This window comes from Salvia splendens, chromosome 7 (assembly GCF_004379255.2).
Source record: "Salvia splendens isolate huo1 chromosome 7, SspV2, whole genome shotgun sequence".
NCBI classification, from domain to species: Eukaryota; Viridiplantae; Streptophyta; class Magnoliopsida; order Lamiales; family Lamiaceae; genus Salvia; species Salvia splendens.
This window is the reverse complement of record NC_056038.1, coordinates 16572504-16585905: the sequence shown is the minus strand read 5'-3', so window position 1 is coordinate 16585905 and position 13402 is coordinate 16572504. Positions and strand designations below refer to the sequence as shown.

General features: G+C 40.6%; 1 protein-coding gene across 1 annotated transcript; it reads left to right on the top strand.

Annotated features, from left to right (window-relative positions):
* The first annotated feature begins 547 nt into the window (after positions 1–547).
* On the top strand, positions 548–1600 carry LOC121810496 (E3 ubiquitin-protein ligase BOI-like). Its single transcript, XM_042211259.1, has 3 exons — positions 548–675; positions 838–1012; positions 1163–1600. Exons 1-3 carry the CDS (start codon positions 548–550, stop codon positions 1598–1600), a joined length of 741 nt encoding a protein of 246 aa, XP_042067193.1.
* The last annotated feature ends 11802 nt before the right edge of the window (positions 1601–13402 follow it).

The window sequence follows — 13402 nt, the reverse complement described above, 5'->3', positions numbered from 1 at the left end:
CTCTCGTCGGATCCAGTCATACTTCTCGTTTAGTCCGGTGAAAAATTTGAATAGACGCAATTCTGATTTGATTTCTCGGTATTGTTCCACTCCTTTGTCGCAGCAATTCACGGTCTTGTGTGAACATCGATCGATATCGATCCAGAGACCGTGTAAACGGCTCCAGTACGCTTCTAGCGTTGAATCTCCTTGCAAAATCTTACTCACCTTGTCTCGCAGGTCATAAATTAGGTACGAGTCCGATGAACTCGCAAATGTCACCGCGAGCGTATCCCACAGGGACTTCGCTGTTTGGTGGTGTGCGAAGTCGGCTATGAGATTCGTCTCCATGTTGTCGATAATCCAAGAGAAGACTATCAAGTCTATCTCTTCCCAATATGTGAATCCGTTCTCCCCCGGCTTCGGTGGGGACGGTACTCCGGAGATGTGGCGGTAGACTCCTCGGCCGCCAATGGACACCTTCATTAATCGTGCCCATAGTGAGTAATTCGAGCCATTCAATTTGAAGGCTATGGTGACGCTCTTACTTGATCTGATTTTTTCGGCTATGGGTTCAATATCGGGTTTGTTTTCTGACATTTTCCTTGGACAGATTCTCGCCTGTATTGGTCGAGAAGGGTATTTTCTGGGCTATGATGATTTGTTTCTGAGCCTTAAACCTGCTCTTGATGCCATGTAGAGAGGTATATTTCTGTTATATTATTCACAATGACAATGATACACGATATATAGGCTAAGGAGATGTTATACAAGGTAAGATTTTTCTCAATCTATTTCCCTAATCAATCATCTAGAAATCTTCTCAATTTCGTGTCTGATTTCATGCAATCTTTGTAGAATATTCCTTGATTTCTTCCATGATTTCCAACATCATGTTCACAAATTACTAAACAACGCTGCCGCTGCCGCCACACCATTGTCGTACATGGCCCTGTTGACCGTCAACAATGATGACGACGACAACTACATTATGGACCAGAGTGATCAAATAAATCAAATTATAACTTACCATGTAATCACATGACCTAATTTTTAAGCGCTAAGCGCAGTAGATAACTCATCTGGGAATGGAATTATGTAAAAAAATTTCATCCCTAGATGAGTTATTTACCCTACCAAACATGTTTCGGTTGTAACTGATTAAGTATTTTGGTTAAAACAGAATGAAAAACTGCGGCAGTCAGTGGTGGGGATGATGGAGGAGACAATGGCGAAGCGGATGAAGGCGCAGGCGGAGCGCAACGAGGAGTTGGAGAGGCTGGCAGCGATGTACAAGTGGGAGGCAGAGCGGCTGCTGGCGAGGGTGAGGTACTTGGAGCACGCGGTGATGTCGCTTAGCGAAGGCCTGCAGGAGGCCAACGCGGCCCGCCACTATGCAGAGGCGGTGGAGGAGGAGGGGGAGTCGTCGTTCGAGGACCCTGACCGCGTGCGGCCTGTCAGGCTCGACTGCAAGGTGTGCGAGAGGGAGCTGGCGAACGTGATGGTGTGGCCGTGCCGCCACGTCTGCGTCTGCAAACGCTGTGATGCTGGCGCCAAGTGCTGCCCTGTTTGCGGTATGGTGAAGACCACCAGCGTGGAAGTCTGTCTCCCTCTTGATTGACTTTAATTTAAATTGTTTGCAGTTTTGAATTTGTAACGATTGATGTTGGATATTGGTTAATATTTTGATATGTATTGTTACTATTTATGAATACCTCAATAATTATAAAAGCATTACAAACAATACAAATCTATGAAAATTTTGCATTTGAGAAAAGTTTTTAAGCCCCCACTCTGAGCCTCGGCTGAAGATCTGATACCTTAATCTCATCTATTTTAGCAGCAACGATGAAGTCATTAAAATAGAGCCCACCTGCATCAACCACAAATAATAGTTAGATACTCACTCAGTGGAATTGATGTGAATCCATGTATTCACAATCATAGGACACAACGATGTCGAGGGCGATGGGTTGATTAGGGCCCGAGAAGAGGGTGGAGACATGACAAGGAGTCAAGCCGAATGTGGAGGTCTGTTCAAACGTCAATATGCCTACTGAGACGGTGTCCAAATTCTGATTCAAGACCACCATCGTCTTCATCGTCGAAATACCTTTGCGTGGGTACCTCACACGCCCCAAACGGAGTTCGGATGAGAGAGATATGGTCATTTGACTAAAGTCGCGCAATGCATAACGAAACTCGCGGGCGAGCATTTTTCCTCGTTTTGCCGAGAGATCAATTTTTGTCCAGAAACTTCGCTCGGGCGGGCGAAATGAGCCTAGGGAAACGCCCGGTCGGACGTTTTATCTGGGATGTGTCTTTGTGACCAAGAATTGTTTTATTTTGCTCATTTTTCACTCATAGTATAAATACACATGTCTAGGGTTTTTGTCATCAGTTTTTGAATGATATTGTAGAACAAAGACTCAATTTGTGAGCACCCATCTTCATTTTTGAAGATTTGTCAAAATCCCTTGTGGTTGCATTCCAATCTATTGCCGGGCTTAGGTTGAATGTTAAGGTATGCAATTCTAGTTCTTGTGTTGTTAGTTTTGTGGAGCCATTAGATTCTTGCTTTGGTGAAAGTTGCATTGGGTTGTCTTAATTGTTTTGTAGAAGGTTCATAGGTTCCAAGCATCTATCTAAATCATAACACCTTCACCTTCTCCCTTTTCCACCATTTTTATTGTTTCATTTCTTGTTGGGTTTGTTTGAGTTATTGAAATATTTACAAGAGCAAGTTTGAGGCAAATATATGTGTCTTAAATCCCTAAGATTCATATTAGGAATAATGTCCCATTTTACTATCGTGGCAAGACTGATCTAAAGTCTCATTTACTTTTTTTCCATTTAAAGTATATAAATGTGTGATCTACTTTTCACTAATTCATTTCTCCATTTTACTTTACAAAGTCAAACAATTGCTTAAAACTTGTACTGAGTCACAGTGAGACTATAAATGGTGGACGGAGAGATCACTTGCTATATTTGTTCGTCTCCCTTTATAGTAGAGCCATTTATTTTAAACACGAGATTTTAGTAAATAATGTTAAGTTAAAAGAGGATAAAATAAAAAGATAAAGATGATACCAACTGAAGGAGTCCAAAGGCGAGCTCTAACTAGATTTGGCGCCTCAAAATGAAGTTGAGGTAGATGCCCTGTGGATTCAACTTTGCTATTGATCCGATTGATGAGTTCTTCCCCACACTTTTGATAGAGAAAAGGAATTGATTGACATCAATAATAATATTTGAGATATTAGAATATACTACAATAGAACAAAATAAATAATGTTGATGTGGGATAAACTCGTTGATAGAAGAGGGGATAAAACTCTTGACATCGAATAAAATAAAGAATTAATAACAAGTATAAATATTAATAAGTTATACGGAGTATTGTTTTCGAGGTAATTTATCTTTCCGGTAGAATTATTGTATACCTCAAAAGATGAAACATAAATGGCTTATCTGTTCATCAGAAAATTAATGTTGTTGGGGCTTATAATTATGAAATTATGATTTCTGATTGATTATTTGTTCTGTGTTTGGAAACATTAAAAAAAGTTGTTAGAGCTTTGAACATCTAATAATTAATTAAATTTAATTAAGTAACAGGCGTTATGATTGAAAAAAGATTTTTATAAAAGTTTTAATCGATAAAATAATAATAATAGAAATATAATAAGAATTAAGATATTCAAAATTTAAATTAGGATTTCCTAGAAATTTATTAATAGATAACATTAATAATAATATAATAATAATGACGATTATTATTATTATTCTAATTGTATAAAATACTGTATTGAATACACATAAGAATCTTAAAATTTGAAAGAAGAATGAATTAGAAAAATTGACCAAAACATAAAAGAAATTTGCATTAATTTGTTTTTTTTAAAGTTAGGGATTTTGATTACTTTTTGTTTAATTATAAATAAAATAAATATAGAAATTAAATTAGTCCACTACCCAAATCCTGAGGGATAATTACACCAAACATACAAAATATTTCACCAATGTTTCAAATTAGTACAAAAAGTTTTAAGTTAGCACATATCATACAAAATGTTTAACTAGTGATCCACATTAGTACAATCCATCCAAAACACTAACACCGTTACTTTTCTATTCAACTTCATCAAACATATTGCAGTCATAAATTTTTAGAGAGAACTCACTCTCACTCATTAGTCATTCCAATATATTGAAGTCCATAATTCGTAGTTAGGCTCTCCCTCAGCACTCCACCCAACTTCACCCACCTCATATCTCCACAGCTACCACCCTCCCCCCACCTCAAGCAAATCCTCTGTAACTCCCTCTACTGCCACAACCTCCTCCAACTCCTCCTCTCAACCCTCCCCTTCCCTTCCTACGCCCTCTCCTTGCTCTCCTTCATCCCCGTCGACCGCCCGCCACCGCGCCAGCTCACCAACAAGATCGGCAACCACCTCTCCCGCTGAGACAATCCCCACAAGGCGCTCGTGTTTTTCAAGCGATGAGGAACAAATTCTTCTCCATTGACAGGTTCAGTTTCCACCTTCCCGTCATTGCTCAAAGCGGCGTCGAGGCTCTATCTCTCGGTGAAGGGAAGATAATGCACGGGCTGGCTGCGAAGCTTGGGTACCAATCTGACCCTTTTGTGCAAACTGCGTTGTTGAGAACGTACGCTGCTTATGGGTTAATCTCGGAGAGAAGGGGGTGGGAAGGATGAAAAGTAACGGTGTTAGAGTGATTTGGATGGAATATACTAATTTGGATCACTAGTTAAACCTTTTGTATGATATATGCTAAGTTAAAACTTTTTGTACTAATTTGAAACAGTGGTGAAACATTTTGTATGTACGAGTGATTTTGATTACTTTTTGTTTAATTGTATACACACTCACGACGTGAAGAAGGTATGCATAATATACACGCTCTGTTTTTGTGATTTGGATTGTTTGATAGTAATGGTTGCTTCTGTTACAGCAGAATAGGGCAATTGTGTAATCGACAAACGAAAGAACGTAAGGAGACACAGAATTTACGTGGTTCGCCAATTGGCTACATCCACAGGTAAAAACGAAGAACAAATTGTATTATGACTGCAGTTACAAATTTCAGATCTAAGATCACAATCACAGAGTTATGTGCTCTACTCACATATAAATAGGCACACATGAGATTCTATCATAATTCGGAAACATAATCTTATCCCAATTAGGAAACATAATCATATCCCAATTAGGAAACAAATTCAAGGCATACTAACAAATCTCTACCTTGACTTGAATCCTCCTTCCAAATGTATCATCATATTACCAAACAAACAAACTTCTTCATCCTTGCCTCAAATTTGCCCTCCACGGGCAACTAACAGCTCATGACATCAACATTACGCAAATCCAGCAAAATTTTATTCAAATTTTTCAGATGATCCCAAAGGGGCATACCTTCTTACATGCGTAATCGAAACAAACGTTGCTTCAAGAACAACTTGTTGGTTAGAGACTTCGTCATGTATAGACTCTCCAACTTCGTCCAAAGGGCAGCAACAGTCTCCTGATTAGCAACTTCGATGATAACATCAACATGATGGTCGAGTGGGCCTTTTCGTCTAAGGTTGTCCACTCCTCATCATCCTCCATTACCTTCTTTGTTAGCTACATCAAAGGTCTCCCACATTTTCCACATGTTACAACATATTTACATTAGTATATGTTGGTACAAGAATTTATATCAAAGGGATTTTGAAGCTCTGATCCTCAGCTGTTGAGCAAGAATAAAAACTTTACTAGTCCTACTTATTCACAGTAAAAAAAAGAACATTGGAACTTTATAAATTTGTCGGATTGTAGTGCATGATTTGGACCAATTTCTCTAACGCTTGCTAATTCGATGCCCCTTTAAGCCAGGTCGGATACTTTTTTAACTACTACTATGAATTGCCATATTTTGTCCACTTATGTTATCTTTATCATTATTTCATCAAAATGTGACCAATAATATATCATTAAATAGGCAAACACCTTAGTCCTCCATAACACATGAAATTGGATTTGTAATGGTATCTTAGTATTTGTTGTTTAAGGAATGTTAAGGAAACATGTTTTTTTGTCTCCACTCTCTTTATTCTTACCACTAAATTAAACACTAACTCCAAAATAAATAAATAATGTAATGGTGTCTTACATGTTAAACCTTATAATGTTACACAGGTCAGAACTAGATATATTTACCAGCCTATAGTTATAATAATTATATAAAAAATAAATACGACATGTAACTGAAAATTCAAATAATTGCAATCATTTAACACACTTGAACAAAATGGAGAGGAAAAATAGGATCAAAATTTGATATTTATCTCACTTCAAATTCATATAAAAATATGAAGGATACTTAGCATGCATGCACAACAGTGCTCTCTACGGAGTCCACATTCTTTACTATTCATAGGTCCGACCCCACTTTTTATATTTTATTCCCTACTTTTAGCTAAAAAACAACTCCCACAACCATGCTCTCACTATTCATGGGTCCGGTCCCACTTTTTATATTTTATTCCCTACTTTTAGCTGAAAAACAACCCCACAACCATGCTCTCCCAAAAACATGTTTTTCACTATTCATGTGTGATATTATTGTATTATTCAATTTAAAAACTACAAATTACTAAAAATATTTCATTATTAATAAAACTTTATTAAAAACCCCAAAAATAGCATTAAAAATTCCTAAAAAAATTAAAACTTACATAATTGGAATCCTAAAATTTTAACTTGCATAATTTAAATCCTAAAAATTAAATGGAGGCAAAGAATTAGAAGAAGGAGTTCTCTAATGACGATGATGTGCGTCTACTGGAATCGATAACACTGGCTATCTATAAAATTTTAGTGGAACCGAATTTCGCCCAAATATGTTCGATTAGATCTTCTTGTAGTTGTAGGTGGGCGTTGGTATCACGCATCATTGTTCTTATTACTATCCTCTCGCGCACTGATGGGTGCGCACCTCGGCGTGGGGTAGAGCTTTTAGATGAGGTTCTGGGGTTATCCTCGTCGAACCAGAATGCTGCATTCGGTCCTTCATCATCAACAATCATGTTGTGCAAGATAATACACGCGTAAATGATGTCGATAAGATTGTTTACTTACCACATCCGAGTCGGGGCTTTCACAATGTTGAATCGGGCTTGAAGATGCCCGACACTCTTTTGACATCTTTCCGAGCCGCCTCTTGACACTGGGCAAAAAGGATCTGTTTTGGCTCTTGTGGCATGTTAAGCGTCTTCACGAACGTCGTCCACCTCGGGTAAGTACCTTCGGCGAGATAGTACCCATGCGGTATTGACGGTCGTTGGCCTTGAAGTTGTCTGTCGGTGCTACACATCTTAAAACTCATTGAAGAGGGGGGAAGAGTGGAGCACGCTCAAGTTGTTGGTCGATCCAGTTGCACCAAAATATGCATGCCAAATCCATAGGCGGTAGTCGGCAACCGCCCCCAGGATGAGTGGCGGGTGGCTACCTTTGTGGTCGCTTAAGTATGCCCCCCTCCAAACCATCTGGAAATTCTCCCACTTCCAATGCATGCAGTTAATGTTGCCAAGAACGTGAGAAAGCTGTGACGTGCTTCGTGAAGACGAAGTAAATTTGGACAATCTTCGGAATTGGGTGCCCGAAGGTATTCCTCGCCGAAAGCTTGGCGAACGTCGGTGCAAAACTTCTTGAGGCATTCGAGTCTAGTGGTTTTCCCCACATGCAAATACTCGTCGAACATATTTGACGTTTTCTCGATAGCGAGCTGTCCGATGGCGGACATACATTCTGCAAAGCCGTGAGACCTAGATGACCGGTTGCGTCTGGTCGTCCTTGGAAATATTCATCACAGACTTCTGCAAAGCTAATGTATTTACGATGTGCATAAACGCATGTTTATACTTGTGGAAATGACGTTGGGAGTAATCCTCCGGGAACTGTGGTTCGTCGGAAAAATAATCGCGAACAAGCTTTTCGTAGGCTCCCTCCCGATCACGATGGACGTAGCGTCTAACACTTCTTTTTTTGATGAATAAATAAATTAAAAAACCAAACCAAACGTTTACATCATACGCTCGGGCATACCCGAGGAAGAATAAAAGAAAAAGCCACAGGTCGGCTAGTACAAAGCAACATGGAGAAACCAAGAACCAAAACGCAAGGGGCGGGGCCCCAACATGACCGATCACATTTCAAATCACCCATCAAAACCCATAGTGGACGGGCCTTGTTAAAACCCCTTGGGATAAAACTCCCCAAAGAGAAAAAGAGTACCCTGATGAGTGACTCAAAGTGTGTTGAGACCAAACAACCAAATGCCGAGCTCCATCATCTTTCTGGAATGTGGAGAAGAACATGCTCGTGCGGGACGCGTGAGTACAAGATGTTGTAGGTAGCTTCCTTGATTTCAAAGATGACCCTAGCTGTGTCCCATGCTTTCCCATCAAAGATAACCTTGTTCCGCGTCCTCCAAATGATCGCCACTAAAACCACGAGCGCAATCCTCTTCTCCATCTGGACTATATGTGATTCTCTAGTCTGCCGTCCGGCCGATTTGATGACACTCCTAATCGTCGTCGATGTCCTCGCAATGCCAAGCTAGAACATGATCTGTGCCCAAACTGGACATATCTTCGAGCACTTAAAGAAGAGATGGTCTGCTGATTCCTTCTCCCGTTGGCAGAGCTGACATGTAGGGTCTAAGTTCTCCAAGAAGTAGAGGCGATCTCGTGTGGAAAGGCGTCCTCGAAGTGCTAGCTAAGTAATGAATGAGTACTTATGAGGGACAACGTCATTCCATACATACTTAGCCCAGGATCATATCTCACCTTTCTGCCTAAACCACTCATACGCCTCACGAACCCCTTTTTCCGCGAACCGTGTGCTCCAGAGTGTTGTGGTCTCGTCTCTAGTATATCTGTCCAGCATCTCATCCCGGATGGATAAGAGCTTCTTAATGAGCATGGAGTTGTTCTTCTTGTGTGCCGTCCACTCCCAGATCGAACCATTCCTGATATATTCTGCATGAATCCATCGAATCCAGAGGGAGTCCTTCTTTGAATGAATGTTCCAGAGGGTCTTGGCGTGAAGTGCCGAATTCCAAGCCTTGAGGTTTATGATTCCCATACCTCCTTCCTTCTTTGGCTTGAAAACATCATCCCAAGCAACTTGACCATACTTCTTCCCCCAAAAGAATGAACGAGCAATACCAATGAGCTTCTCAATGACGGTCCCAGTAATCGGAAAGGCTTGGAGCCAGTATGATTCCATGCCCTACAAGACAGATGTAATCAGTTCTAAATGCCCTGCAAAAGAAAGAGTCTTACTTGGCCACTTTTTAATCTTGTCCGTCAAGTTGTCGATCAGATGGCCATAGTCTGAGGTAGCAAGTCTCTTTGATGCGAGAGGAATGCCCAAGTATTTGATACGGAGGGTGCCTTCTGGGAATCCAAACACTTACAGCAATGTCTCCATGGGAACTTTGATGGTGCATGCAATAAATATGTTAGACTTGCTCTGGTTGATCCCAAGCCCTGAACATGCCGAAAACTCCTTCATGGTTTCTGCCAAAATCTGCATAGAAATCATGTCTCCCCTGCCGAACAGAAGGAGGTCATCTGCAAAAGCAAGGTGAGTAATGCCCGCTCGCTCGCATTTCTTATGGAAATGAAAACCCCTAGTAGTGCGAGAAAGGAGCAAACGAGACATATATTCCGTGCATAAAATGAACAAAGAAGGAGACATGGGGTCTCCCTGCCTAAGACCCCTTTTACCTCTAAAGTAGCCATGGTGGTTACCATTCACCGTGATTGTGTACGAAGGTGAAGTGACGCACTCCATGATCAGGTGGACGAAAGAAGGGTAGAATATGAGGCCTTGGAGAACGCCCCTGAATAAACTCTAGTTGACTGTGCGTAGGCTTTCCAGAGATCAATCTTGACAGTGCACCTAGGTGGCCCCTCTTTACTGCGTAACCCCTCATAATTTCCTCTGCAAGGTAGATGTTGTCCATGATACTCCGCCCCGAAATGAAAGCTGACTGTGCTGGGCTAACAATCTTGGGAAGAAGCAACTCAAGCCGCTTCGAGATGATCTTCGTGATCACTTTGTAGACCACGTTGCAGCGGGCAATCGGTCTGTAGTCACTGACCTTTTGGTTCGTGGAGGTCTTCGGGATAAGAGAAATGGTTGTTGTGTTGAAGCTTTTTAGGAGCCTTCCTGTGGTGAAGAACTTCTTAACCGCACTGACCAAGTCTCCCTCTATGAACTCCCAGTGCCTCCTAAAGAAGGTTGATGTGTACCCATCCGGACCCGGTGACTTATCGATGCTGATGTTGAAGAGAGCTTCCTTGATCTCGTGGTCACCTGTTTGATGAGGCCTTCATTGTCTTCATCTTCAAGTCTGAAACCTCTTTCTAGAACCTAGGATCCTTAGTGGTTGAACAACTTCCTCGGTTCCCAGGAGTCCCTTGTAATATTGGACAATGCTGTCAATGATTTCTTCTTGATCCTATGCTACCTAACCATCTTCTCTGCAGAGGAGAGTGATCAAGTTCCTCGAGTTGTTCCTCTTGACAAGGGAGTGGAAGAAAGTTGCATTCCTGTCGCTCTGCAGAAGGTGCTTCAGGCGTGATTTCTGTCCATAGAAAGCCTTCTCTGATGTGCTGTAGAAAAGAACTTTAGGCGTGAATTCTCTGAAACGTTCCTGAATATCCACATTCCTTGTGTCTCTGTCAGCTACCAACTGAAGGTCTTCCAACTCCTTGGTGTAGTCCTTGACTCTTTGTGAAAGATTGTTGAACTCCTTAAAATTGAAGGCCTTGAGCATCTTCTTGATCTCCTTTCCCCTTTCCATACGGACGAACTGTTTGCATCCTTGGATAGGCATCCTCAAGTAATCTCTCAAAAGTGGCTCGAATCCTGCATGTGTTAGCCAAAAATTGAAAATTTTGAAGGGTTTAGGAAAGGACCTCAATTCCCCAGAAAGGGAAGCGATGGCCGGTGAATGGTCTGTTCTAGCCCCCGGTGGAGGGAAGCAGGAAGCAGGCTGAGATGAGGTAGCCCGCGTTGTGCCATCCCTCGTTCACCATGATCCTGTCGATCTTGCTAAAAACCCTACCATTCGTCCAAAATGAAAGCATCATTAAATGCACTTTGTGAACTAGAGCATCTAGCTCTTGTTGGTTGTGTGGGAGGGGGGCGGCAACATAGTTGGCATAGTATTGTTGATAATACTCTTATTCTTCTTGCTCCGCTTCCTCAATCAACCGATTAAATTCATTCGGATTCATTTTGTGAATTGATGCAAAATAATTGTATGAAGAAGTATTAGTGAGAGATGGTTTGGTTTGATGTAAGAAATGGGTGATGAATGTGAGAGTTTATAGATAATTTAATGAATTAGGGAATAAAAAATGAAAAAAATAATTTAAAAAAATTGAAAAAACGATCATGAAAAGGCTCTAGTTTGGGAAGTGGGAAAAAATTGAAATTATTTCGGATTTTTTTTAAAAAAATGCCTTAAAAAATGACGCTCACTCACCCCCTCCGCCAGCCTAAGTTGCACCACGTGCGCTGGCGCATCGTGCCACTGCAGAGAGTGCATGCGCGCAGCAAAGAGCAAGCTCGTCCCGACGGCACGCACGGTGCTCTCCACGATGGCAGCGTTGTGCATGCTCTTAGGATTACCGTATATCGTATTGAAAATCTTAAATTATATTATTATTTTAATTGGTATATATCGTTAATTTGATACGTATTGATTTTGATATATATTTCAGATTTTGATATACTTGTAATATTGGCGTATATCATATTTTCGGTATACCACAATATACCGGGGTATAAGAAAATTCTTACTGTTATTGTATCGAAACTAACGGGACGATATCGCCATATCAAAAATTACGATATACCAAAAATCGGTAACTTTCAGTATTTTCCGGTACTATGCGAACAATAACAGTTTTTTGGTATTTTTGCCCAGTCTTACTTAGGGTTCAAGAACAAATTGAATTAAATAAGAAGCTAGCCAGATATTAGCATGGATACATGAGATTATTATATTGATTTTGATGATGATCGATTTTGATCATTGTGTAGCATCTGATGATGTTGAACTATTTATGCAGAGTAAGAGTGACGATGCTCGTTGTTGTTGACTTTGTTTGAAGCCATGATAGTGAAACATGAGAGAGTGAGAGAGACCTTTTTCTTTTCTTGGTTGGTAAAATTGGAGATCAACATAACATACCAGATAGAGACAAGTGAAATTGAGAGAGAGAGATAAAGGCGGATATGGAGTAATCAAAAGAGGGGAGGATGGTATAAAATGAATTGAATTGCAAAGAGAAATGACAAATACTATGTTAAGCTTTTCTATTCTGTGTTAACAAGAAGACTTTCATTACCTAAAATCAACTTTCATAGAGTTCCATTTAATTTCACCCCTCTCTTAAAAAAATGGTTTTAGAGTGTCCACAATGGTGGCCCTTGAAGGCCCCCAAATGTGGCCCGGCCACCATTCGTGGCTCTCTTGTGGCCTTCACAATGGTAAAAGGCCACGAAATGTATAAAAACAATAGGGCCACGAAATGTGGCCCTCTCCAAAAAAATAAAATTAATTTGTTTGCTTTTGTAATAATATTTTTTAATTTATGTCTAATAAATTTTATTAGTCTTTAAATTTATGATATTTATAAATTTAATTAAAATAAAATAATTTGGATTATAAACAAAAAAAATTCACAACCTAAAAAAATGTAACAATAATTTCGTTGTATTATATTAAAATAGGAAAATTATACAACGAAAGTGATCTAGTTTAAAAACACTGGGGGAAACCCAAATCACTCTACGGCGCTACTTCTACGGTACCAGACCTCTTCAATCATATCAGCCTGCAGTGATGAATGCGATATTTGACTCCGCATGTCGGTGTACCGCTGGATCAAGTATTCATTACTACGTGGTACACCCATCTGCAGGGGCTCCATGGCAGTACCCGAGCTCGAACTAGCACCATCTTCCGGTGTCCACTGCTCTGCAGAAAATCCTTCGTCATCTATTATCATATTGTGCAATATGATACATGCAGTCATGATGTCTGCGACATCATTTTCGTGCCATTGTCGAGTCGGGCACCGTATAATTGCCCATCGCGCTTGGAGTACACCAAAAGCTCGCTCCACATCCTTCCTAGCACCCTCTTGTTTTTTCGCGAAGTAGGTTTGCTTCGGTCCAACGGGTTGTCGGATCGTCTTCACAAACACGGGCCAGCGAGGGTATATCCCATCGGCCAAATAGTACCCCATGTTGTACTGAGTGCCGTTGGCTTTGAATCTAACTTGCGGACCCTCACCCCGGCTCTCGTCATTGAACAGGTGGGACGA